At 47.3% G+C, this 25,218-nt stretch overlaps 1 protein-coding gene across 1 annotated transcript in view; it reads right to left on the bottom strand.

Annotated features, from left to right (window-relative positions):
• Positions 1–3,814: 3,814 nt before the first annotated feature.
• LAMA3 (laminin subunit alpha 3) overlaps positions 3,815–25,218 on the bottom strand; it is a 291,632-nt gene continuing 270,228 nt past the window's right edge. Inside the window, exons 72-73 of the mRNA XM_075353342.1 lie at positions 16,160–16,279; positions 3,815–12,081 (exon numbers count right to left, since the gene is read on the bottom strand). Of these exons, the coding sequence (XP_075209457.1) occupies positions 11,936–12,081; positions 16,160–16,279 (266 nt within the window). The 3' untranslated portion in view covers positions 3,815–11,935. The remainder of the gene's footprint in view (positions 12,082–16,159; positions 16,280–25,218) is intronic.

Here is a 25,218-nt window from a genome sequence, read left to right as displayed (position 1 = left end):
TCTCCAGCAGGAGAGGAAGGGAGCAGTCAAATCTTGCAGGTGCTCCGGTGGGAAGGAGGAGAAGGTCACACAATTGCCGTGGGGAGAGTGAACCTACTCGCCACAGAATCAACGCCACACAGGGCGGCAGGACCTTAGAGAAGATCATACTCCATGTTGGTTTTCCAGAATCTGCCTGGACGGGTAAAGTTTCAAGCTTCCCTGACCACAAAGTGCTCTAGAGCACAGTGCCATATAGGATCCGGGGCCTAGGATAACACCAGACCACACATCGGAACCGCAGCACCTGCATATAGGGACAAGAGTTCTACTCGTGAAACCCAGGGTCCCTTCATAGCTTCAAGCTAGGGGATCCACAGACAGGCGTTACAAGGAGGAAACCCACCGAACACCCACCCGGACTTATCTCTAATGGGTTCGGGTTCAACAGAGCCCATCATAGCAAGTGACTAGTATTACCCGGGTGAGCGGCACAGCACTAAAAGTGAGTAAACAACCTGGAACTGTAGCCATAGACTCTATCTCTTCATTACTGGAACCACCGCTAAGCACTTCATCGTCCGCCATTACAACTCCCCCTATCATCTTCCTCGGGGCACGCTCCACCTGTGGGGAGCGATACCACCCATAGCTGCTACCACCATCTGCCCCGGAGGACAGCCACAGCAGCGGCGGCCCCTTCTCTGGCTGCATACCACAGATGGCGTCACGACATTCACCGGACTACTACCCCCATCATCATTTCCCAGCCATTTTCTGTACGCCTCGGGGCAACGGAGCTAGGCTGCCCGTGACAATGACAGTTGATGGCCCGGCAACGAGTAGGTTAACCGCCTGCCCTGTGGGGCACTACACAAGTGCACCTCAATAAATTAAATACCTCAAAACACCTGCAAATGCTTCCTAAGCATTTAAAATGGTCCCTTAGTCTGGTTCAGTAGGCTATACAATCATGGGGAAGACTGCTGACTTGACTGATGTCCAGAAGGCAGTCATTGACACACAAGACGGGTAAGCCACAAAAGGCCATTGCTAAAGAAGCTGGCTGTTCACAGTGCTGTATCCAAGCATATTAATGGAAAGTTGAGTGGAAGGAAAAACTGTGCTAGAAAAAGGTGCACAAGCAATCAGAAGAACTGTAGCCTTGATAGGATTGTTAAGAAAAGGCCATTTAAAAATTTTGGGGAGATTCACAAGGAGTGGACTGCTTCTGGAGTCAGTGCTTCAAGATCTACCCCACACAGACGTATCCAGGACATGCGCTTCATTGTGTCAAGCCACTCATGACCAATAGACAACCCCAGAAGCATCTTACCTGGGCCAAGGAGAAAAAGAACTGGACTGTTTCTCAGTGGTCCAAGGTGTTATTATCAGATAAATTTTGCATTTAATTTGGAAATCAAGGTCCCAGAGTCTGGAGGAAGAGTGGAGAGGCCAGAATCCAAGCTGCTTGAGGTCTAGTGTGAAGTTTCCACAATCAGTGATGGTTTGGGGAGCCATGTCATCTGCTGGTGTAGGTCCACTGTGTTTTATCAAGTCCAAAGTCAGCTCAGCCGTCTACCAAGAAATTTTAGAGCACTTCATGCCTCCCTCTGCTGACAAGCTTTATGGAGATAGAAATTTCATTTTCCAGCAGGACTTGGCACCTGTCCACACTGCCAAAAGTACCAATACCTTGTTTAATAACCACAGTATCACTGTGCTTGATTGGCCATCAAACTCGCCAGACCTAAACCCCATAGAGAATCTCTGAGGTGTTGTCAAGAGGAAGGTGAGAGACACCAGACCAACAATGCAGATTAGCTGAAGGCTGCTATCAAAGCAACCTGGGCTTCCATACACCTCAGCAGTGCCACAGGCTGATCGCCTCCATGCCACGCCGCATTGATGCAGTAATTTATGGAAAAGGAGCCGGCCAAGTATTGAGGCATTTAATGTACAGACTTTTCAGTAGGCGCCAACATTTCTGAGTTTAAAATCATTTTTTTCAGTTGGTCTTATATAATATTTAGTGATGAGCGAGTACTAAAATGCTCGGGAGCTCGAGGCTCGGGCCCAGCATCTCAAAATACTCGTGTACTCGGCCCGAGCACCGAGCCCAATGTTATCCTATGGGAGACCCGAGTATTATTCTGAAATGACCCCCGGCAGCATGTAGAAACCATAAAACTGTAAATTAAAAAAAAAAACGTGCGTGTGTGTGTAAGCGTGCATATATATATATACACGCGGAGTGGAGTGCGGGAGGGGCCGTAGCCGAGCGGGGAAGTGTCGGGCTAAAGGCACGGTCACGCTGTGCGGGCTGGCCAATCACTGCAATTCCACAACAGGGCTGTGGCATTGCAGTGGTCTGCCAGCCAATCCCTGCATAAGGGATGGCTGTAAAAAGAGCGCCAACATGAAGACCACGAGTACAGCACGAGTATCGCGAGATTACTCGGTCCCCGCCGAGTAGCCCGAGTACATTGATACTCGTGCGAGTACCGAGTAGTAACAAGCATACTCGCTCATCACTAATAATATTCTAATTTTCTGAGATAATGACTTTTGGGTTTTTATTGGCTGTAAGCCATAATCATCAACATTAAAGGGAACCTGTCATCAGAAATTTTGCTTTAAACCTAAAGTTTCCCCCTCTGCAGCTCCTGGGCTGCATTCTAGCAAGGTTCCTGTACTTTTTGTGGCCCCTTTTAAACCAAATTAAATACTTTATAAACTTGTACCTTTTGCTATGTAAATTTTGTAAATCGTCCATGGGGGCGGGCTCTCTGCTGACCGTTGCTGTTCCTCCAGCAGATTTACGCCGCCCCCCAATGCTGAATTTCATATCTCAGGACGCCGCCCCTGGGCGCCCGTGGTCCCGCGCATGCGCTGTGCGACTGTAGCGGGACTGTGCACTGTGTGCACGTGTGACCGCTGGTGACGTTTTGCGCAGGCACGAGGTTATGGGCGGCGCTGTGAGTGTCATCAGCAAGTGCCGCCCATAACCTCGTGACCGCACTTTCCCCTCTTCCTCCAGTGTTCTGCGCAAGCGCTTGCTGTCCAGATGACCCGATGTCACCTCTTTCCCATCTTGCCCTGCTGCAGGGTAAGATGGGAAGGAGGTGACGTCGGGTTATTTGGCCGGCGAGCGCTTGCGCAGAACGCTGGAGGCAGTGGGGTAAAGCGCGTCCACGAGATTATGGGCGGGCACTTGCGATGCAATCACAGCGCCGCCCATAATCTCGTGCTTGTGACACACGTCACCAGCGATCCTGGCGTGGGCGGCACCTCGGGCGCAGTGGGCGGCGTCCTGATGGATGAAATGGAGCGTGGGGGGACAGCGTCAATGTGCTGGAGGAACAGCAACGGTCAGCAGAGAGCCCGCCCCCATGGACGATTTACAAAATTTACATAGCAAAAGGTACAAGTTTATAAAGTATTTAATTTGGTTTAAAAGGGGCCACAAAAAGTACAGGAACCTTCCTAGAATGCAGCCCAGGAGCTGCAGAGGGGGAAACTTTAGGTTTCAAGCTAAATTTCTGATGACAGGTTCCCTTTAATAGACAAAAACACTTGAAATAGATCCCTCTGTGTGTAATGACTCTATATAATATATGTGTTTCCCTTTTTGTATTGAATTACTGAAATAAATTAACTTTTTTGATGATATTCTAATTTATTGAGATGCACTTATATACTGTAGATGTTTTTTTTTCCCTTAATCCATCACCACTTTATGCTTCTCAATCTGAAGGCAGCATAAATTCGGGGCAGAAACTAATGATAAAGGGACAGATAGTCAGCCCTCACATATATCTGTAGGGGTCTTGTTTTGATCGCCCACGTATTTAATTGCTTTTACAGACAATGACTTCTACTACATCTGTATATTATGTTACATTTTATTTACCGTTGTACAATACAGCTGGATAATAGCACATTATATACATTAAACCCCAATATCAATTGTATAGATCTATGTTCACACCTATGTTTGCAATTTCCATTTATTTGTTACGTCTTTAGCAACAGCGAAAAATAAATTCATGTCAAAACGGATCCATTTCATAACTGATGCCAATGGAAGCAGAGTGGTCCCATTGATTATTATAGCGACTGTGAGGGGTCTGTTACGTGTTCCTTTGTAGAATAGAAGAAATGCACGATGCGCTTTTTCTTCTGCTGTAAAAATGGACACATTGCAGAACCCAGTCGCTATAATCAGAAGCTCTGGCATTCGTTATGCAACTGATGTGTATTTTTATATTAATTCCCTTGATCTTTGCAAATGTGGCCTTAACGCTTAAATTGTAGAGAGCAGCAAACTGTGAGCCCTGCATGTAGAGGCCTCCAATAATGTAGAGACATTTTTATCACAACATATGAATTTTTCATCTAAAGTTTAATTGTTATCATCATTGATATCATTTTTAAATTTAGGATCATGTCCTGAAAAGCACAAAGTCTGAAAAGTTAAGTGAACATTAACAAATTACCAATACCATCCAGGGATTATGTACACGTCCCAGCACAGCAAATATTTTATACACTGACATTAGAAATGAAGTTCACTCTGAAAATGAACAATATAGTTGACTTGCTGATAGTAAATTTTCTAATCTTTACTATACATTTGGTTGTTTTTAGATTTTTAGGAGATTAAACGGATATCCTCAAGTTTGAAAGTTAACGCCTATCCTTGAAATAGGGGACAACTTAATGATCTCTGGAGGGGTGAATGCCGTGAGCCCCCCGATGTAAAGAATCAGAGCTCTCAAGATCCCAATATGAATGGATTGGAGGTCGATTATGCGCACATCAGCTCCATTCATTCTTAAAGGGAATCTGTCAGCAGGTTTTTGTGCCTTATCTGAAAGCAGAAGGATGTAGGTAAAGGGACTCTGAATCTAATGATGTATCATTTAGTTTACTGGCTGCAGCCATTCTGATATAATCAGAAGTTTTAGATTTAGGCCGGGGCCACACGGGGACTAATGCGATCCTCGCATGACACTCGGCTCAGCACAGCGGGAGCCGAGTCTCATGCGAGTGTCACTGCAACTGAGGTCTGATCATGCTATTGGAGCTCATCTGCGGGGGACGGGCCGGCACTGAGGAGGGGCAGGTCAGTGCTGAGGAGGGGCGGGCCGGCACAGAGAAGGAGAGGGAGGGATTTATCTCCCTCTCTCCTACGTAGCCGGCTATTGCCATTCTCGCATTGCACTCGCAGTACACCGGCGTACCGCGAGTGCAGTGCAATCTTTCTCTCACCCCATAGACTTGAATGGGTGCGAGAGAAAGAGACTTGCATTACAATTGCAGCATGCTGCGATTGTTTTCTCGGTCGGATTGGGGCCGAGAAAAAAATTGCTCATGGGTGCTGACACATAGGCTAATATTGGTCCGAGTAATATTGCATTCCACTCGGTCCGATTTTCATGCCGTGTGTCTTAGGGGTACTTTGCACGTTGCGACATCGCTACTGCGATACCGTCGGGGTCAAATAGAAAGTGCCGCACATCCGGCGCCGGTAAAAACGTCGCAACGTGTAAAGCCTAGATGCATCGATAAACGATCGCAAAAGCGTTGAAAATCGGTGATCTGTGTAGCGTCGGACATTTTCATAATGTCGCACCAATAGGAGATACGATGTTGTTCCTCGTTCCTGCGGCAGCTCACATCGCTGTGTGTGAGGCCACAGGAGCAAGGAACATCTCCTTACCTGCCTCCACCGGCTATGCCGAAGGAAGCAGGTGGGCGGGATGTTTACGTCCCGCTCATCTCCGCTTCTATTGGCCGCCTGCCGTGTGACGTCGATGTGACGCCGCACGACCCGCCCCCTTAGGAAGGAGGCGTGTCGCTGGCCAGAGCGACGTCGCAGGGCAGGTAAGTCCGTGTGAAGCTGCCGTAGCGATAATGTTCGCTATGGCAGCTATCACAAGATATCGCAGCTGCAACGGGGGCGGGTACTATCGCGCTCGGCATCGCTAGCATCGGCTAGCGATGTCGCAGTGTGCAAAGTACCCCTTAGGCCTTAGCAAAGCAGCCAAGCTGAGAGCTGTCCTGTCCTCACCAGACTCTCAATAGAGATTGTACATTGACAGTGAGATGACAATCACAGGAGGGGGTGTGTAGAACAAAATGGCACCAACCAGCTAGTCACAGAAATGATAATCATCAAGTGACAAAGCCTTTAGTTTAAGTATACAACAGCACAGAGCCTGATATAAGAGGCATTGTTGATGTTTGCTTGTTTTGTAACCACTACAGCACGCTGTCCTCAGATTACATAGCAAAAACCTGCTATTGGGAGCCGACACTACTTTAAAAAGCGGATGTGCGCATGATCGAGAAGTTTCCCCCTACACTATGGACAATTTCGAAAACTTGAAAACACCCATTTAAATATGGGTTCCTGCCTTTACTATCAAAATAGAAAATATACAGCTTTTTTGTAACACCAATGCCCATTAGGAATGGATGGAAAATGTATCTATTTATAAATATAACTTTTTCTTGGATATTTCCAATTTACAATGATTAATAGCTTTAAAATTAAGTGTAACAATAAATGTAAATCAACATACTAATCCAAAAAATGTAAAGATAGCACCAACGTTGTGGCACAGAACTTATTATCTGATCACCAATGAAACAAAATAATCAAAGCGTGCCTAATATTTTAGTGACCCGCACAACAAATTTTTATTTGTTGGACACAATCACTTTTACCAGAGCCATGCAGATGACTGTGACACATACAGCACTTATCTGTCATACTGGCCAGCGATTTGTGTCTCTGTGACGTTCTTAAGGCAGCCTGTCTCATTGTGCAATGATTATTTTTCATGTACGGTAATCTTTATTGTCCATCATCAGTGTTGTGGATCTGTTGTGGCGTCCGGTTTCACATGTACTGGAGACACTATCACACATATTATAATCTATATTGATCTTCACACCTCAATGTCTTCATAAGGATCGTGTGTCCGTGTGAACCACATCGGAACATATCTGTTTTTTCCAAGCAGCCCGGATCACGTGGATCCATACATGTCAATGAGTCCTTGAAAAACACGTCAAGCACACAGATGACATCTACGTGACATCTGTGTGCCGTACATGTGACACAGACCAAAATGAAATGCAATCAAGAATTATTGATTTTTAAGTATTAAAGATGTGCAAATATGATAGATAATAGATAGATGATTGATAGATCGAGAGGGATAGATGATAGAGACAGATAGATTGTACAGATATTCACCAAATAAATAAATTAAAAACAATAAAAATGATGTGGGGGTCCCCTCCAATTTTAATAGCAAGCATATGTAAAGCAGACAGCTGGGGGCTAATTTTATCAGGCTGGGATGGTCCTTGTAATTTGGCCTTTCCCAGCCTAAACTTACCAGCCTGGAGCCGCCCCAGAAAAGGAGCATCACAAGATGCTCCAATTCTGGCACTTCATCTTGTATCTTCCCGATGCCTTAGTGTGCTGACAATCGGGATAATGAGTTTTGGGGTTATTGGCAGCTGTGCAGTGTCCAAAAACATAACTGGTGTTAGTAATGGAGAGGTGTCCATCTGACACCCCCATTACTAACCCAGTACTAAATGAAAAAAAAAACACACACACAAAATACTTTATTGAAATAAACACTTTCCTATATTCACCACTTTATTTAAAATAAAAAAAATCCATGCGGGTCCGCCGTAGTCCAGGGAAATCTGCCATAGTTCACTGAATCTGTTGTAGTCCACAAATGGAGACCTGAATAATACACAAACATCCAAACACAGAGCAATAAAGCAAGACACTTACCCTTGATCACTACTTTATTTTTATTTATTTTCAAATCCATGGAGGTCCGACGTAGTCCATCGATTCTGACAAACAAAGTCTATGGAGAATTGTTCTCACCCTCCATAGAAGACTTCACTAACAGGCACTTCCAAGTCATGCTGCACTGCACAAGACTGGGCGACTTTAAAGAGCGGTGACATCAGTAACATTACCAATTTTGAGAGTCACAGACTTATGAACAGGGCAGCGGTATGTGGAATGTCGGAACAGTGTCTGAACAGTCGTAGTGTTGCTGATGTCACCGCTGTTGAGAGGCGCCGGGTTCCATGCAGTGCATTGTAACCCATAAGTGCCGATTAGCAAAGTCTGGAGTGTCAGTACAAAGCTCCATAGACTTTATTCGGCAAACATAGTTTGCAGTCCACTCACCATCCTGGTATCTTTTCTCTAAGCTTGCTCAAATTTTTCGATGTCTTTTTTAAAATGTGGTGCTCAGAACTGGACACAGTATTCCACATGAGGTCTGACCAAAGTGGAGTAGAGGGGGATAATTACTTCACATGAGCTTTGCCTTTTTTGCTGCTGCATTGCACTGTTGACTTATGTGCAGTCTGTTATCTATTAGTATGCTCAAATCTTTTTCACATGTACTGTTGCTTAGTTCTATTCCTCCTCTGTAGATATTATTTTGTTTTTCTTGTCCAAATGTAGAATTTTGCATTTCTCCCTGTTAAATACAATTCTATTAGTTGTATATAAAGAAAATATCCAGCGTCCGTTCTTCTAAGATCAAATTTTATTCCAAAATCTTTAAAACAGGTATTGAACACATAGTAGGTAAAATCAGAGAGCAAAGGTCCTCGAAATGCCTAGGGTCTGTGTACACACAGACATGTTTCGGACTTCTTTCTCAATGTGAAAGAACATAGAGAAGAAGAACGGACGCTGGATATTTTCTTTATATATTGTCATGCTGGAGTCTCCCTGGATCCGTGACGGCTGTTCTTCTAAGGGATTGGTGAGCTGACTACCCCATTTTTTCTATTTATTCTATTAGTTGCTGCCCATTGTTCCAGCTTATCTAGATCCTTCTGAATCCTTTCTCTTTCTTCTCTAGTATTAGCTATCTCTCTTAAGGTACTGTCACACTAAGCGACTCTCCAGCGATCCGACCAGCAACCTGACCTGGCAGGGATCGCTGGAGCGTCGCTACATGGGTTGCTGGTGAGCTTTCAAACAGGCAGATCTCACCAGCAACCAGTGACCAGCCCCCAGCGACGTGTGGAAGCGATGCTGCACTAGGTAACTAAGGTAAATATCGGGTAACCAACCCGATATTTACCTTGGTTACCAGCGCACACCGTTTAGCGCTGGCTCTCTGCACTCCTAGCCAGAGTACACATTGGGTTAATTACCCGATGTGTAGTCTGGCTATGTGTGCAGGGAGCAGGGAGCCGGGAGCCGGCACTGACAGCGTGAGAGCGGCGGATGCCGGTAACGAAGGTAAATATCGGGTAACCAAGGAAAGGGCTTCTTGGTTACCCGTTGTTTACCGTGGTTACCAGTGTCCGCAGAAGCCGGCTCCTTGCTCCCTGCACATTCAGTTGTTGCTCTCTCGCTGTCACACACAGCGATGTGTGCTTCACAGCGGGAGAGCAACAACTAAAAAATGGTCCAGGACATTCAGCAACAACCAACGTCCTCACAGCAGGGGCCAGGTTGTTGCTGGATGTCACACACAGCAACATCTCTAGCAACATCGCTGCTACGTCACAAAAGTCATGCCTCAGCAGCGATGTCGCTAGCGATGTTGCTTAGTGAGACGTGGCCTTTAGCTTTGCATCATTTGCAAATCTGATTAGTTTATCTACAGTTCCCTTAGCTAGATCATTTAAAAAATGTTGAACAACACTGGGGCCAAGAGCCTTGTGGTACCCCACTTGAAACACTCTTCTATTTTGATGTGCAACCATTTATTACCATTCATTGAATACGATCACTGAGCCAATTATGAATCCACCTATCGGTAGCCTTGTCGATCCCATACTTGGTCATTTTTTCATATATGTATCAGATACTTTGTCAAATGCTTTGCTGAAGTTGAGATATACTATATCTACCGCACTGCCCTGATCCACCCACTCAGTGATTCCTTCATAGAAGGAAATTAGATTAGTCTAACATAACTTGTTTGCTAGAAAGCCATGCTGACTCTGGTTAATTACCGCATTCTTATTCAAGTACTTACATACATGTTGTTTAAAAATTTGATCAACAATCTTTCCTGGTATAGAAGAAAGGCTCACTGGCCTTTAATTTCCTGGCTCCATCTTCTTTCCTTTTTTGAAGATAAGGACAAAATTTGCCCATCTCCAATCGTAAGGACTTTGTTACGGATCTGATTTGCGGTGCATCTTTTGTGCTGTGACGGTCTGTTATGCTCTCCTACGGAGTCGGTGTTCACCTGTTTTCATTTTGCCTTGATGCTCTGCTGTCTTGCATTCCTGTGGATGGGTTTCTTTCCTGCACCGGGTCCTACGCTGTTGTGAGGAGGGGCTTGCTCAAATGCTCCGCATTCTCTGTGATTGCTCTGCTTTATTAGGGAGCGTGCTCGGCCGGAACGATGCAAGTCGTATTTCCTGTTCTGCAGTGAGTGCTTGGCTTCTGTTGTGTCTTGCTATTTGATCTCGGCTACTCGAACCTTGACTGTTATTGACTCTGCTCTGCCTGCCTCCCTGAACCCTGTTGTTACCTTCTGGCTTCTGACCTCTGATCTCCTCCTGACCACGTCCCCGCCTGCTCCTTGCATCCCATATGTACTCTCCTGGTGTCCTGACTCTTGGCCTGTATCTAAACCTTGTTTCTACCTGCTCCCTGTGTTCTGACATGTCCTCTTGGTTTCTGATCCTGGCTAGTCTGACTTTCCCTCTGCTCTCTCAGTACACTAGTGTTTCCAGCACCATCTAGTTACTAACTTCATACTACAGCCCACAGTGTCTAGCTTACCATCCAGCGTCACCTAGTGACTAGTATCTCACAACTCCGTAATGGCAAGCATTATAAACTTCTTATGTTTTCAGGAATTTTCAATTTTCAATCAAACCTGCATGGGAATTTTTTTTTAATAAAGTGGTGAACAAGGGGAAGTGTCTTGCTTTATTTATTTGTGCATGTATGGTTATTTTTTTCCATGTCTCCACTTGTGGACTACAGAGAATTCCCTGGACTATGGCAGACCTGTGTGGATTTTTTTTTAATAAAGTGGGGAATGAAAAAAAATGTTGTGGAGCGTTTATTTCAATAAAGTATTTTTTTATGTGTGTGTGTGTGTGTCTTTGTTAACATTTATTACAGGGATAGTAATGGGGGTGTCTGATAGACACCTCTCTATTACTAACACTAGCTGGTTTTTAGACACTGCACAGCTGTCCTAAATTCCAAAAATCATTACCCAATAGCCACCACACCAGAGCATCAGAAGGAGCCGAGGCACCAGAATTGGAACATCATGTGATGCTCCACTTTTGGGGCTGGTGTTTTTAGGTTGGGAAGGGCCACGGACCTTTCCAACCCCATAATGTAAAATGAAGGAACCCTACGTTGTTTTTTCTTTTAATTTTTTATTTGATTAATAACTGTACAATCTATCTAGCTATCTATCTATTAGATGTCTATCATCTATCTCTCTATCTATCTTTGCACATCTTAAACCATTTTTCCTGTACGTGTCACACGGATGGCACACACATACACACAGATAGCACATGGATAACATTCACATACACATGGATGGTCAAAATAGAATGTGCCACGTGTATTTTTCTATGCTCACGTGTGAAGGGGACCTTCGGAATGTTTGCTACCAGTAGACCGTTCTGTTAACCATGACACACCGATCCCCCATGATCTATCACATTTCAAAAAGCAGATTCTATAACAATTTACCATTTTAATAGTAACATACAATCTTATTGAGGTAGTTGCATTGTGACTTTTTGAACAAACCACAAATGCCCAGATGAGGAGTCTGAGGAGTGACCATTATTTAATCTAGAGACTGTTAGTTAAGATGGAAGACCGTTCTTCTTAAGAGATGTAGATCCCTGTAAGTTTCCTGGAGAGTGATTCGTGACTTGTACATAACAGTTATGCTGCAGGACACCGGCTTAGGCTTATAGCGCCATGAACGTCTGTTGTTTTTGTAAAGTTGATGACTTTCTTATTGACTTTCAGGTCCTTCATACAGCCAACAAACGATCTCTTCACAGGAGGCAACTGTGTTTCCAAGGCATCTGAAACAGAGCAGGATCTTGTAAATGCTTTAAAACTGAACAGAACAACTCAGGGTTTTACATTTCCTATGCTGATGAAATATCTTCTGAAATAATGAAAAACACTGGTGTGTATTTGAATGTACTGATACCAGGTAGTTACTGACTGCTATGGATTGTATATAACCTATTAGTTAAATCACCTAGCGCCAGCAGCATTGTCCACAGCTTAAAAGTTAGGCTGGGGCCACATGGGGATTAATTACTGCAATCCCCTCGCATGACACTCAGCTCACGCTGGCAGTACAGAAGAGCCGAGTGTCATGGGAGTGTCCCTGCGACTGAGGTCCGATCATGCGATTGGACCTCAGCTGTGGGGGGCGGGCCAGCAATAAGGAGGGGCGGGCCAGGGCTCGGAGGGGAGGGCTGGCTCTGAGGAGGGGAGGGGGGCATTTATCTCCCTCTCTCCTCCGTAGCCGGCTATTGCCATTCTCGCCCTGCACTAGCGGTACACCGGTTTACTGCAAGTGTAGTGCGATATTTCTCTCGCACCATAGACTTGAATGGGTGCGAGACAAAACAGGATCGCATTACAGTCGCAGCATGCTGCGATTGTTTTCTCGGTCCGATTAGGGCTGAGAAAATAATTGCTCATAAGTGCTGACACACAGGCTAAAATTGGTCCGAGTGGAATACGATTTTTTATCGCACACCATTCACACTGATTTTCTCGCCGTGTGGCTTAGGCCTTAACCTCCAACTTAAAACTCTTCTAATCGGAAGCTGATTCTGCAAAGTGGGAAGCCAGACGATTAGTATTAGATTGCAGTGATACAGATAAATGTCTATCCATATAATATATGGACAGCGAATTCCAACAGAATATGAGTTGTACTGTATTAAAGGGGTATTTCTACAATTGTAAAATATTCCTTATCCATCGTGTGAACATCTGTGTTCACCAAGGAACTGACTGTACCAGGGATCATTGAACAAGTGAAAAATCAAAGTTCACCACCCGATATAATTAATTTAACACAAGAAGAAGTATGCCTGCGTCTGAGTAAATTAAACATTGACAAATCCCCAGGGCCAGATGGCATTCATCCACGGATACTGAGGGAATTAAGCTCCGTAATCGAAAGACCACTGTATCTCATCTTTCTAGACTCGCTTGTAACAGGGTTGGTGCCTCAGGATTGGAGGATTGCTGATGTGGTACCGATATTTAAGAAAGGTAAGAGGGTAGATCCAGGCAACTATCGTCCAGAAAGCCTGACATCAGTAGTATCCAAAGTTTTTGAGGGCATTTTAAGGGATGACATGCAAAAATATATTGCAGAAAATAATATAATAACTGACAGACAGCATGGATTCATGAAAGATAAGTCGTGACTAAACAACCTGTTGGGGTTCTATGAGGGGGTAAGTGCAAACCTGGATATTGGTAATGCAGCTGATGTGATTTATTTGGACTTTGCAAAGGCATTTGATACTGTACCACATAATAGCCTTATACTAAAGCTCCAGAAGCAAGGACTACGGGAAACTATATGCAACTGGGTAAGGAATTGGCTAAAAGATAGGAAACAAAGAGTAGTCATAAATGGTACATTCTCTAAATGGCCTATAGTCAGCAGTGGGGTGCCGCAGGGATCTGTGCTAGGACCGATTCTTTTTAATCTCTTTATTAATGACCTTGTTGATGGGATTGATAGTAACGTGTCAGGCTTTGCTGATGACACCAAACTATGTAGGATATTAAAAACTGACCTTGATAGTACAATATTACAAAAAGATCTGAATGAGATGTCAGAATGGGCAGATACTTGGCAAATGAGATTTAATGTTGTTAAATGTAAAGTAATGCACCTAGGACGGAGTCATCCTATAACTGCGTATACATTAAATGGAAGTAAACTCGGGACTACAGAACAGGAGAAGGACTTGGGTATTCTCATTACAAATAAGCTGAGCAGCAGCACTCAGTGTCAAGCAGCAGCTGCTAAAGCAAACAAGATTTTATGGTGTATAAAAAGAGAGATTAGATCCAGTGATCCCAACGTATTGTTACCCCTCTATAAATCACTTGTAAGGCCACATCTGGAATATGGGATCCAGTTTTGGGCTCCACATTTTAAAAAGGACATTCAGAAGTTAGAGTCAGTTCAAAGGCGGGCAACTAGACTACTACAATGAATGGAAGGCCTCCCATATGATGACAGGTTGAAAAAGTTAGATATGTTTAGCTTAGAAAAAAGACGTCTCAGAGGAGATCTCATTTATATGTATAAATACATGTGTGGTCAATATAAAGGACTGGCACATGACTTATTCCTTCCAAAGACAATACTAAGGACCAGGGGGCATACACTGAAGAAAAGCGATTCCGGCAGCTAAATAGGAAAGGGTTCATTACAGTTAGAGCAGTCAGACTGTGGAATGCCCTACCACAAGAGGTAGTAATGTCAGATACTATAACAGCTTTTAAAAAAGGGCTGGATGATTTCCTCAGTACACACAACATTGTTGGTTATAAGTGACTAAAGGGGGCTTTACACGCTACAATATCGTTAATGTTTTATCGTTGGGGTCACATCGTTAGTGACGCACATCCGGTGTCAAACGGTATTGCAGCGTGTAACACTTACCAGCGACCTTAAACGTCCTCCAAAGTGGTGAAAATCGTTCACCATTGAGAGGTCGTCCTAAAACAAAAATTGTTAATGGTTGTTTATAGATGTTGTTCCTCGTTTCTGCGGCAGCACACATCGCTATGTGTGACACCACAGGAGTGAGGAACCTCACCTTACCTGCGTCCCGTCCGCAATGAGGAAGGAAGAAGGTAGGCGGGATGTTCGTCCCGCTCATCTCCGCCCCTCCGCTTTGATTGGCTGGCCGCTTAGTGACGTCGCGGTGAAGCCGAACGCACCTCCCTCTTGAGGGAGGGATTGTTCGGCAGTCACAGCGACGCCGCCAACCAGGTAAGTGCGTGTGACGCTGCCGTAGCGATAATGTTCGCTGCGGCAGCGATCACACGATATCGCATGCACGACGGGGGCGGGTGCTTTTGCGTACGATATCGCTAGCAATTGCTAGAAATATCTTAGCGTGTAAAGCCCGCTTTAGTGACAAAAGGTAGAATTGGCGGAGGAAGGTTGAACTAGATTGACCTAGGTCTTTTTTTCAACCTAAGTAACTACGTAACTGTGTAATCAGTGTCCGGCCCCTAGCCTGGAACAGCTCATTTAAATATAAGAAAAGCGTAGATTTCTCTTGAATAACACATTGGATCACAGATATCAAGGTAGCATTTTATTCTTCTTCCTATGACCTATATGCCCAAATAGACAGTTTAGAATGGTTGATCCTATTGACTGATACCCTTTAAATACCTTGGAGTAAAGGCTGCTTTACACCAGACAATCTATCGTGCGATAGATCGTCGGGGTCACGTTTTTTGTGACGCACATCCGGCATCGCTGGCGATGCCGGCCTGTGTGACACCTCCTAGCGACGCAGTATCGCTCACAAATCGTGAGTCGTGTACTGGTCGCTAGGTTCCATAATATCGGTTCTGAAATCGGGCGCCGGTTGTTCATCGTTCCCGTGGCATCACACGTCGCTCCGTGTGACACCACGGGAGCGATGAACATCGCATACCTGCCTCCCGCGTCAGCCGCCGGCTCTATGTGGAAGGAAGAAGGTGGGCGGGATGTTTACATCCTGCTCATCTCCGCTCCTCCGCTTCCATTGGCCGGCGGCCGTGTGACGTCGCTGTGACGTCGAACGTCCCTCCCACTCCAGGAAGTGGACGTTCGCCGCCCACAGCGTGGTCGCACGAGAGGTAAGTATGTGTGACGGGGGTTACCGACTTTGTGCGCCACGGGCAGCGATTTGCCCGTGACGCAAAAAGGACGGGGGTGGGTACGATCGATTGTGAAATCGCACAATCGGTCGTACCATGTAAAGCAGCCTTAAACCTATAATGATAAATATTAATTGTGGGAATTTGGCATGTATATTGTTTCAATTGGGAAAAAAAACACTTTGCGGCTGTATAAGAACTATATATGAGAATAATGTCTGCTCAGCTTACCTGGGAGCCCACCAATATACAATGTGGTCTCTTTGCTGACCCTTAGTGCAGAGTTTGGGCCGGCTGAGTCTCTGGACTGGTTGTCTACATCCAGCTCTACTATGTTATCTTTCTGACTCACTGTGAAAATGAAAAATAGAATTTTAAAGATACATTGTGATGAAATGACATATTTTTTAAACCGCAGTGAAAAGAAAACTGTCATCACATACAACAAACAGTAATAGCACACAGACAACAGCGTTATATGCCTTTAATCAGTACTTCTTGGAAAAGATTAATTCTGCAGAACTAATTAGAGAGATTAGTCGTGGATGGTGATAATTGTTACTAACTGCCTGCCTGCCATTGGGATGCTACATTAAGCGTATACATCGGGGGAAGTTTAACAAGGCCATGTACTCACAAGCTACGTGTATTTAATTGTTAACTGTTCTGAACTAGTGCTTAGCTGCTTTCAGGAGCCATGATTAGACTTGTAAAACACTGATTTCTGATATGCAAATAGTTAAAGAAAGGAGTGGCCCGGAGGCTGAGTAATTTCTAAATCCCTATCCATTAAGTGCAATAATTTAAACTATTTTCTAATATACTTGCATTAAAAATGTCCTTATGATGCCCTAACTACACTATCTAACTGGTTTTCTATGTTTTTTTTCCCTAGTTCCTTTTTGATAATGCTTCCTTTGAGATTCCCAGTGCATGCTGGGATACTCAAACAAAGCGTCATTAGGGGGAAGGGGCTGCAGTCACTGCTGCAGCCTCCTTGAAAGAAAGCATCATCAGCTTTTTTTCAGTGTTGTATCAGGAGGCGCTCATCACTAGTAACTTAAGGCTAGTAAACCTGCTGCCATGTAGTCCTTCATAGTCATGAGCTCCGCATACTCACGCCCCTACCACTGATTTTCAGCTTTCTGCCTATGCAGAGTAAGATGCTAATCAGTGGTGTAGGTGGGGTTATACAGTGCTCAGAATTCAGAGAACTAGTATATTGCAAAAGACAAAATGTGATTTTACAAAAAAATATAAAAACGCAGCCCAGTAAATGATAACTCGCTGTAATCAGGGTCTCTGCCACTACATAAACCTGGTGACATATTCCCTTTATACCGTATTTTTCGGACTATAAGATGCACCGGACCATAAGACGCACCCTGGTTTTAGAGGAGGAAAATAGGAAAAAAAAATGTAAGCAAAAAAAAAGAGAATTTTGTTTACATACCGTAAATTCTTTTTCTTATAGTTCCGTCTTGGGAGACCCAGACCTTGGGTGTATAGCTTCTGCCTCCGGAGGACACACAAAGTACTACACCTAAAAGGTGTAGCTCCTCCCTCTGAGCCTATACACCCCCTGGTGAACCAATCACAACCAGTTTAGTGCAAAAGCTGAAGGAGAATAGCCACCCACAAGTAGAACAGAGCAAGAGCCGGAACAACCGGAGACTCTGTTCACGACAACAGCACGTGAAAACACACGGAACAAGGAAATTGCCAACAGGCAACAGGGAGGGTGCTGGGTCTCCCAAGACGGAACTATAAGAAAAAGAATTTACGGTAAGTAAACAAAATTCTCTTTTTCTTTATCGTTCCTTTGGGAGACCCAGACCTTGGGACGTTCCAAAGCAGTCCCTGGGTGGGAAGAAACAAAAAAACTAAGAAGTAGGCAGAAACCTAACTTCACAAATGGGCGACCGCCGCCTGAAGGATGCGTCTGCCCAAGCCCGCATCTGCCGAAGCATGAGCATGCACTTGGTAGTGCTTCGAGAAGGTATGCAGACTAGCCCAAGTGGCAGCCTGACAGACTTGCTGAGCCGTAGCCTGGTGCCGAAAAGCCCAAGAGGCACCGACAGCCCTGGTCGAGTGCGCTTTGATCCCCGGCGGGGGAGGAGCCTGTGAACTTTGGTAGGCGTCCGAAATGGTCTACCTAATCCAACGGGCTAAGGTCGGTTTAGAAGCAGGGAGGCCCTTGCGCCGACCTGTGGTTAGCACAAAAAGAGAGGTGCACCGCCTGAGCGCAGCGGTGCGAGACACATAGATCCGGAGAGCACGCACCAGATCTAGAGTATGTAGAGCTTCTTCAAAGCGATGAACAGGGGCCGGACAGAAGGAAGGTAAGGTAATGTCCTGGTTAAGGTGGAAAGGAGAGACCACCTTAGGAAGGAAGTCCGGAGTCGGACGGAGAACCACCTTGTCTTGATGAAAGACCAAAAAGGGTGACTCTGAGGAGAGCGCAGCTAAATCAGAAACTCTCCTGAGAGAAGTTATAGCAACCAGAAAGGCCACTTTCTGTGAGAGACGATACAAAGAAACCTCCCTAAGGGGCTCAAAGGGGGGTTTCTGCAAGAACGTGAGAACCAAGTTAAGGTCCCAGGGGTCCAAGGGCCACCGGTAAGGCGGGATGATGTGAGACGCGCCCTGCATGAAGGTGCGGACCTGAGCCAGCCGAGTGAGACGCCTCTGGAACAGGACTGACAGGGCCGAAACCTGTCCCTTGAGAGAGTTGAGGGACAGACCTAGCTGCAGACCGGACTGTAGAAAAGAAAGAAGGGTCGGCAAGGAGAATGGCCGGTAGAGCGACACCAGGACAGGAAAATTTTCCAAGTCCTGTGATAGATCTTAGCGGATGAAGACTTACGGGCCCGAGTCATAGTGGAGATGACTTCAGGGGGAATACCAGAAGCCGTCAAAATCCAGGACTCAAGAGCCACGCCGTCAATTTGAGGGCCACAGAATTCGGGCGAAAGAACGGACCTTGCGAGAGTAGGTCTGGACGGTCCGGGAGAGGCCACGGCATCTCTACGGACAGTTGGAGCAGGTCCGGATACCAAGCTCACCTGGGCCAGTCCGGTGCAATGAGGATGTAGATAGATAAAACCGGTCCTTTGAGCACTAATAGATCTATTATCTCAGGTTTTCTTTGTGAATAATTATGCTTTATTTGTGACAATTAGATTAAAACAAATAAAGCTCTTGTTATCACAACGCGTTTCAGCAAGATAAACTTGCCATCATCAGGTGTACCTGATGATGGCAAGTTTATCTTGCTGAAACGCGTTGTGATAACAAGAGCTTTATTTGTTTAAATCTAATTGTCACAAATAAAGCATAATTATTCACAAAGAAAACCTGAGATAATAGATCTATTAGCGCTCAAAGGACCGGTTTTATCTATCTACATGCCTTCACTCCCTTAAAGGGAACCTGTCATCAGAAATTTCGCCCAAAAGCTAAAAGATTCCCCCTCTGCAGCTCCTGGGCTGCATTCTAGGAAGGTCCCTGTTATTATTGTGCCCCATGTGAGACCAAAATAAAGCCTTTATAAAGTTCTACCTTTTTGTATGCAGCTTCTGTAAATCCGTCACGGGGGCGGGCTCTCTGCCGTCCGTTATTCTGCCTCCTGGTCCTGTATGCCGCCCCCCATCGCTCCTTTCCATATCTGATGCACCGCCCACTGCTCCAGCCATCCCCGCGCATGCCCAGTGCCAGTCTCACAGGACTGAGCAGTTTGACCGCTGGTGACGTGTGCGCAGGCAAGTGATTATGGACGGGACTGTGACTGTTATCAGCAAGTACCCGGCCATAATCTCTTGAGCGCGCAAACCTAACCAGCGGTCACACTGTGCTCAGGATTTATGCTAGACTGTATGGGCTGCTTCCAGGTATGACGTCCCTTTGTCATGTGATAGGGGCGTGTTCGAAATACTATCACATGACAAAGGGACGTCATCCCTGGAAGCAGCCCATACAGTCTAGCATAAATCCTGAGCACAGTGTGACCGCTGGTTAGGTTTGCGCGCTCAAGAGATTATGGCCGGGTACTTGCTGATAACAGTCACAGTCCCGTCCATAATCACTTGCCTGCGCACACGTCACCAGCGGTCAAACTGCTCAGTCCTGTGAGACTGGCACTGGGCATGCGCGGGGATGGCTGGAGCAGTGGGCGGTGCATCAGATATGGAAAGGAGCGATGGGGGGCGGCATACAGGACCAGGAGGCAGAATAACGGACGGCAGAGAGCCCGCCCCCGTGACGGATTTACAGAAGCTGCATACAAAAAGGTAGAACTTTATAAAGGCTTTATTTTGGTCTCACATGGGGCACAATAATAACAGGGACCTTCCTAGAATGCAGCCCAGGAGCTGCAGAGGGGGAATCTTTTAGCTTTTGGGCGAAATTTCTGATGACAGGTTCCCTTTAAGGGATTCCGGCTCAGAGCTGCTGAAAGCAATAGATCTTAATCCTCCCAAATAACCCTAGAGGGAAGACAAACGGCCGCAATTAGTTCCAGGATCTTATGAGTCGGGGAACTAGGAACCAGGAGCGGCCATCTCCCCAGGTTCACCCAGCCTAACATCGGATAACACCAGCCGAGATAACCCACCATCCTCCAGAGGAATCATATGATATCACCGAGGTTGTGCGAGGGCGCACAACTCAATCAGGTGAGCAGTTTTTAATACGCTGTAACAAACTTTGTCCCACGGGTGCTTCTCATATGCGCTATCTTTATTTTCAGTGGCGGTGCAATGAGGATGACTCGACGACCCTCCATTCTGATCTTGCGCAGGACTCTGGGCAAGAGAGCTAGAGGGGGAAACACGTAGGACAGACGAAACTGGGACCAGTCCTGAACCAGAGCGTCCGCGGCGAAGGCCTGAGGATCGTGGGAGCGAGCCACGTAAACAGGAACTTTGTTGTTGTGACGGGATGCCATTAGCTCCACGTCCGGAGTGCCCCATTTGCGGCAGATCGACTGAAATACTGCCAGGTGCAGGGACCACTCGCCACCGTCCACACTTTGACGGCTTAGATAATCTGCCTCCCAGTTGTCCACGCCTGGGATGTGGACTGCGGATATGGTGGACCTGGAGTCCTCCGCCCATTGAAGAATGCGTTGTACCTCCATCATTGCCAGGTGGCTGCGTGTCCCGCCTTGATGGTTGATGTAGGCAACCGCTGTTGCGTTGTCTGACTGGACTCGAATGTGCCTGCCCGCCAGCAGATGGTGAAATGCTAGGAGAGCTAGAAGTACGGCTCTGATTTCCAGCACATTGATTGAAAAGGCTGACTCGGACGGAGTCCAAGTGCCCTGTGCTCTGGGACATACCGCTCCCCAGCCGGATAGACTGGCATCCGTGGTGAGAATCACCCAGGATGGAGCCAGGAAGGAGCGCCCTTAGGACAGGGAGAGGGGCCGAAGCCACCACTGAAGAGAGCTCCTGGTCCGCGGCGACAGAGCCACTAACCTGTGTAAGGAGGAAGGCCGCTTGTCCCAACAGCAGAGAATGTCCAGCTGCAGGGGGCGCAGATGGAACTGGGCAAAGGGAACAGCCTCCATGGACGCCACCATTTGACCCAGTACCTGCATCAGACGCCTGAGGGTATAACGGCGGGGCCTCAGGAGAGAGCGCACCGCCAACTGGAGTGACAGCTGTTTGTCTAAGGGCAACTTCACAAGAGCCGGCAGAGTCTCGAACTGCATCCCTAGGTACGTGAGACTCTGGGTCGGAGTCAGAGTGGATTTGGGAAGATTGACAAGCCACCTGAATTGGGCTAGAGTGCTGAGAGTGAGCGAGACACTCCGCTGACAGTCTGCGCTGGATGGAGCCTTGACTAGAAGGTCGTCCAGGTAAGAGAGCACTGCCAACCCCTGGAGGTGCAGAACCACAATCACTGCTGCCATGACCTTGGTGAATACCCGAGGGGCCGTGGCTAACCCGAAGGAGAGAGCCACGAATTGGAAATTATCTTCTCCTATAGCAAAGCGTAGCCAACGCTGGTGTGAAACCGCAATGGGCACATGCAGATAGGCATCTCTGATGTCGATGGACGCCAGGAAATCCGCTTGGGTCATTGAGGCAATGACTGATCGCAGGGACTCCATGCGAAAGTGCCGCACCTGAACATGCTTGTTGAGAAGCTTGAGATCCAGGATGGGCCTGAAGGTACCGTTCTTTTTGGGAACTAGGAAGAGGTTTGAGTAGAAACCTCTGAACCGTTCCCGGGCGGGAACTGGTACAATTACTCCGTTGGCCTGCAAGGCTGCCACGGCCTGTGAAAAGGCGGCGGCCCTGGAGCAGGGGGGAGTTGAGAGAAAAAATTTGTTTGGCGGGCTGGAAGAAAATTCTATCCTGTAGCCGTGAGAAATGATATCTCTCACCCTCTGATCGGAGACTTGTTGAAACCAAGCGTCGCCAAAGTGGGAGAGCCTGCCACCGACTAAGGACGTGGCTGGATCGGACAGAGAGTCACGAGGAGGCTGCCTTAGTGGCAGGACCTCCTGCGGCCTTCTGCGGACGCGCCCTGGAGCGCCAGCTGGATTTCTGGTCCTTGGCTGAGTTAGCGGACGAGGTGGAGGGCTTAGAGGACGACCAGTTGGAGGAACGAAAGGAGCGAAACCTCGACTGAATCCTACCCTGGGCAGTTTTCCTGGTCTTGGTTTGTGGCATGGAAGTACTCTTCCCGTCAGTAGCCTCTTTAATAATTTCATCCAGCTGTTCACCGAACAGCCGAGAACCAGCAAAAGGGAGCCCAGCAAGGTACTTCTTTGAAGAAGCATCTGCCTTCCACTCTCGAAGCCACAAGGTCCTGCGGATAACGAGGGAATTAGCCGAAGCCACCGCAGCGCGGTGAGAAGCCTCCAGCATGGCAGACATGGCATAAGAAGAAAAAGCTGAAGCTTGAGAAGTTAAGGCAACCATCTCAGGCATAGATTCCCTGGTGAGGGAATGCATCTCCTCTAGAGAAGCAGAGATGGCTTTGAGGGCCCACACTGCTGCAAAAGTTGGAGAAAACGCGGCCCCCACCGCTTCATACACGGATTTGGCCAGAAGGTCAATCTGACGGTCAGTGGCATCCCTAAGGGAAGTGCCATCAGCCACCGACACAACGGTCCGGGCTGAGAGCCTAGACACCGGAGGGTCTGCCTTTGGGGAGTGAGCCCACTCCTTGACCACCTCAGGTGAAAAGGGAAAACGGTCATCAGAACCACGCTTTGGGAAGCGTTTGTCAGGACAGGCCCTGGGTTTGGTCACAGCGGCCTGAAAACTGGAGTGGTTAAAGAACACACTCTTTACTCTCTTAGGCGAGGTAAACTGGTGCTTTTCTGCCAGAGAGGGTTGCTCCTCTGATACTGGCAGATTGAGATCCAGTACAGAATTAATAGAAGCAATCAAGTCATTAAATTCTGAGTCACCCTCGGAAGGAGCAATGGGGCACATGGAGTTAGCCTCTGAGCCCCCTGTATAGGCATCCTCCTCATCCTGCGAGTTCTCAGCCCTTGAATCAGAGCCACGGGATGAGGAGGGAGAGGGAACCGTGCGGAGCCTCTTAGACGGACGGGGTCCGTGCCCTGATGATGAATCCTCTGTGAGCTCCAGTCCTAAAGACCCCTTAGCAAGAGCATTAGAGGCACCCTGTGGAGGGGGCTGATGCATATTCATCAAAGTCCTGGACAGAAGTCCCATGGACTCAGCAAATGACTGGGAAATAGACCTAGAAAAAGACTCTACTCAGGCCGGGGGTTCAGCCACATGTGCAGGGGCAGCCTGAGAGACCACTGGGGCCGAGACCCCAGGCCGTGGCACCTCCAAGTTAGAGCAGACCTCACAATGTGGATAGGTGCTCGCTTCAGGCAGCGGCAGCTTACATGCAGCACATACAGCATAAATCTTTGGAGCCTTGCTCCTTGTGTGAGACATGCTGCCTGAGTGGGGGGAAACAGCTTCTATAAAAGGAATGAATCCCAGGGAGAATATAGCAGAGGTCCACAACCGGAGACCGGCTGTGTCTTACCAGACCGCTGGCAGCGGTGTTGTGTGCCCTCCAGATCCCAAAGCCCGGACCCCCAATGCACAGCACCTCAGCAGGGATGCAGAGTGCAGGACGGGCCAGAACAGAGTGAAACCTGCCCAAGAAGATGGCCGCCGGAACGAAGAGAGGGGGCGGAACCTTGGGCGTCCCTGTAGGAAGGGCGAGATCTGGAGGGCCATAGAGGCCTGCAGGGGGGGGAGTCGCACACAAGCAGTGAGGAGGGTCCCTCCCCTGTGCAGGACGGCCATCGGGAGGGGCCATGCCGTCCCTCAGCATGAGTGACATGCGAGGGCTGGTAACAGAAACTAGGCCTCCGGCGAAGCCGGGGCCTAAATTTAAGCAGCGAGGCCGACGCGCAGGCACAATCGGCGCGGTCTCGAGCGAAAAGCCAGAGAACCGGCCGGAAATGCTAAAAAACACAGTAAACACACTCTCCTCCCACAATAAATGACAGGGACCCCCAACATATGAACGTCTCAAGGTACTTAGCTGCTGAGACGCAGGGCCAGGTCCCTGGGGGTGAGTGCTCCGGTCCAGCAGGGTCCTCAAGGGGCTGTGGCCGGAGACCGGTCTTCTGCCAGGCATGGAGACCGTGCTGGCTCCCACTTCAATCCAGAGCCCAGGAGGGATGGTGAAGGAGCACGGCATGTAAGGCTCCAGCCTTGGAAATCAACCTTACAACACCACCGACACAGTGGGGTGAGAAGGGACATGCCGGGAGTCCAGACGTGGACCCGCAGTTCTTCAATCTTCTTCCAAAAAAAGGAAAAAATCATATGAGAACGCATGTGTGGATGTATGCCTCCTGAACACAAAGCGAAAAACTGGTTGTGACTGGTTCACCAGGGGGTGTATAGGCTCAGAGGGAGGAGCTACACCTTTTAGGTGTAGTACTTTGTGTGTCCTCCGGAGGCAGAAGCTATACACCCAAGGTCTGGGTCTCCCAAAGGAACGATAAAGAAATGTGGTCATGACACACTGTTATGGGGCGAGGATCTGCTGCTGACACTATTATGGGGGTAATGTCCCCAAATTCTCTGCTAAGGTACCCCATCCTGGTATATGCCCTCATCCTGCTATATACCCCCAATCCTGCTATATACTGCCATCCTGGTATATACCCCCATCCTGCTATATACCCTCATCCTGGAATATGCCCTCATCCGGCTATATACCCCATCCTGCTATATACTGCCATCCTGCTATATTACCCCATGCTCCTATATTACCCCATGCTCCTATATGGC

Source organism: Anomaloglossus baeobatrachus, chromosome 6 (genome assembly GCF_048569485.1).
Source record: "Anomaloglossus baeobatrachus isolate aAnoBae1 chromosome 6, aAnoBae1.hap1, whole genome shotgun sequence".
Classification (NCBI taxonomy): domain Eukaryota; kingdom Metazoa; phylum Chordata; class Amphibia; order Anura; family Aromobatidae; genus Anomaloglossus; species Anomaloglossus baeobatrachus.
Note: the sequence above shows the minus strand (reverse complement) of the source record. Positions and strands in the feature narration are given on the sequence as shown.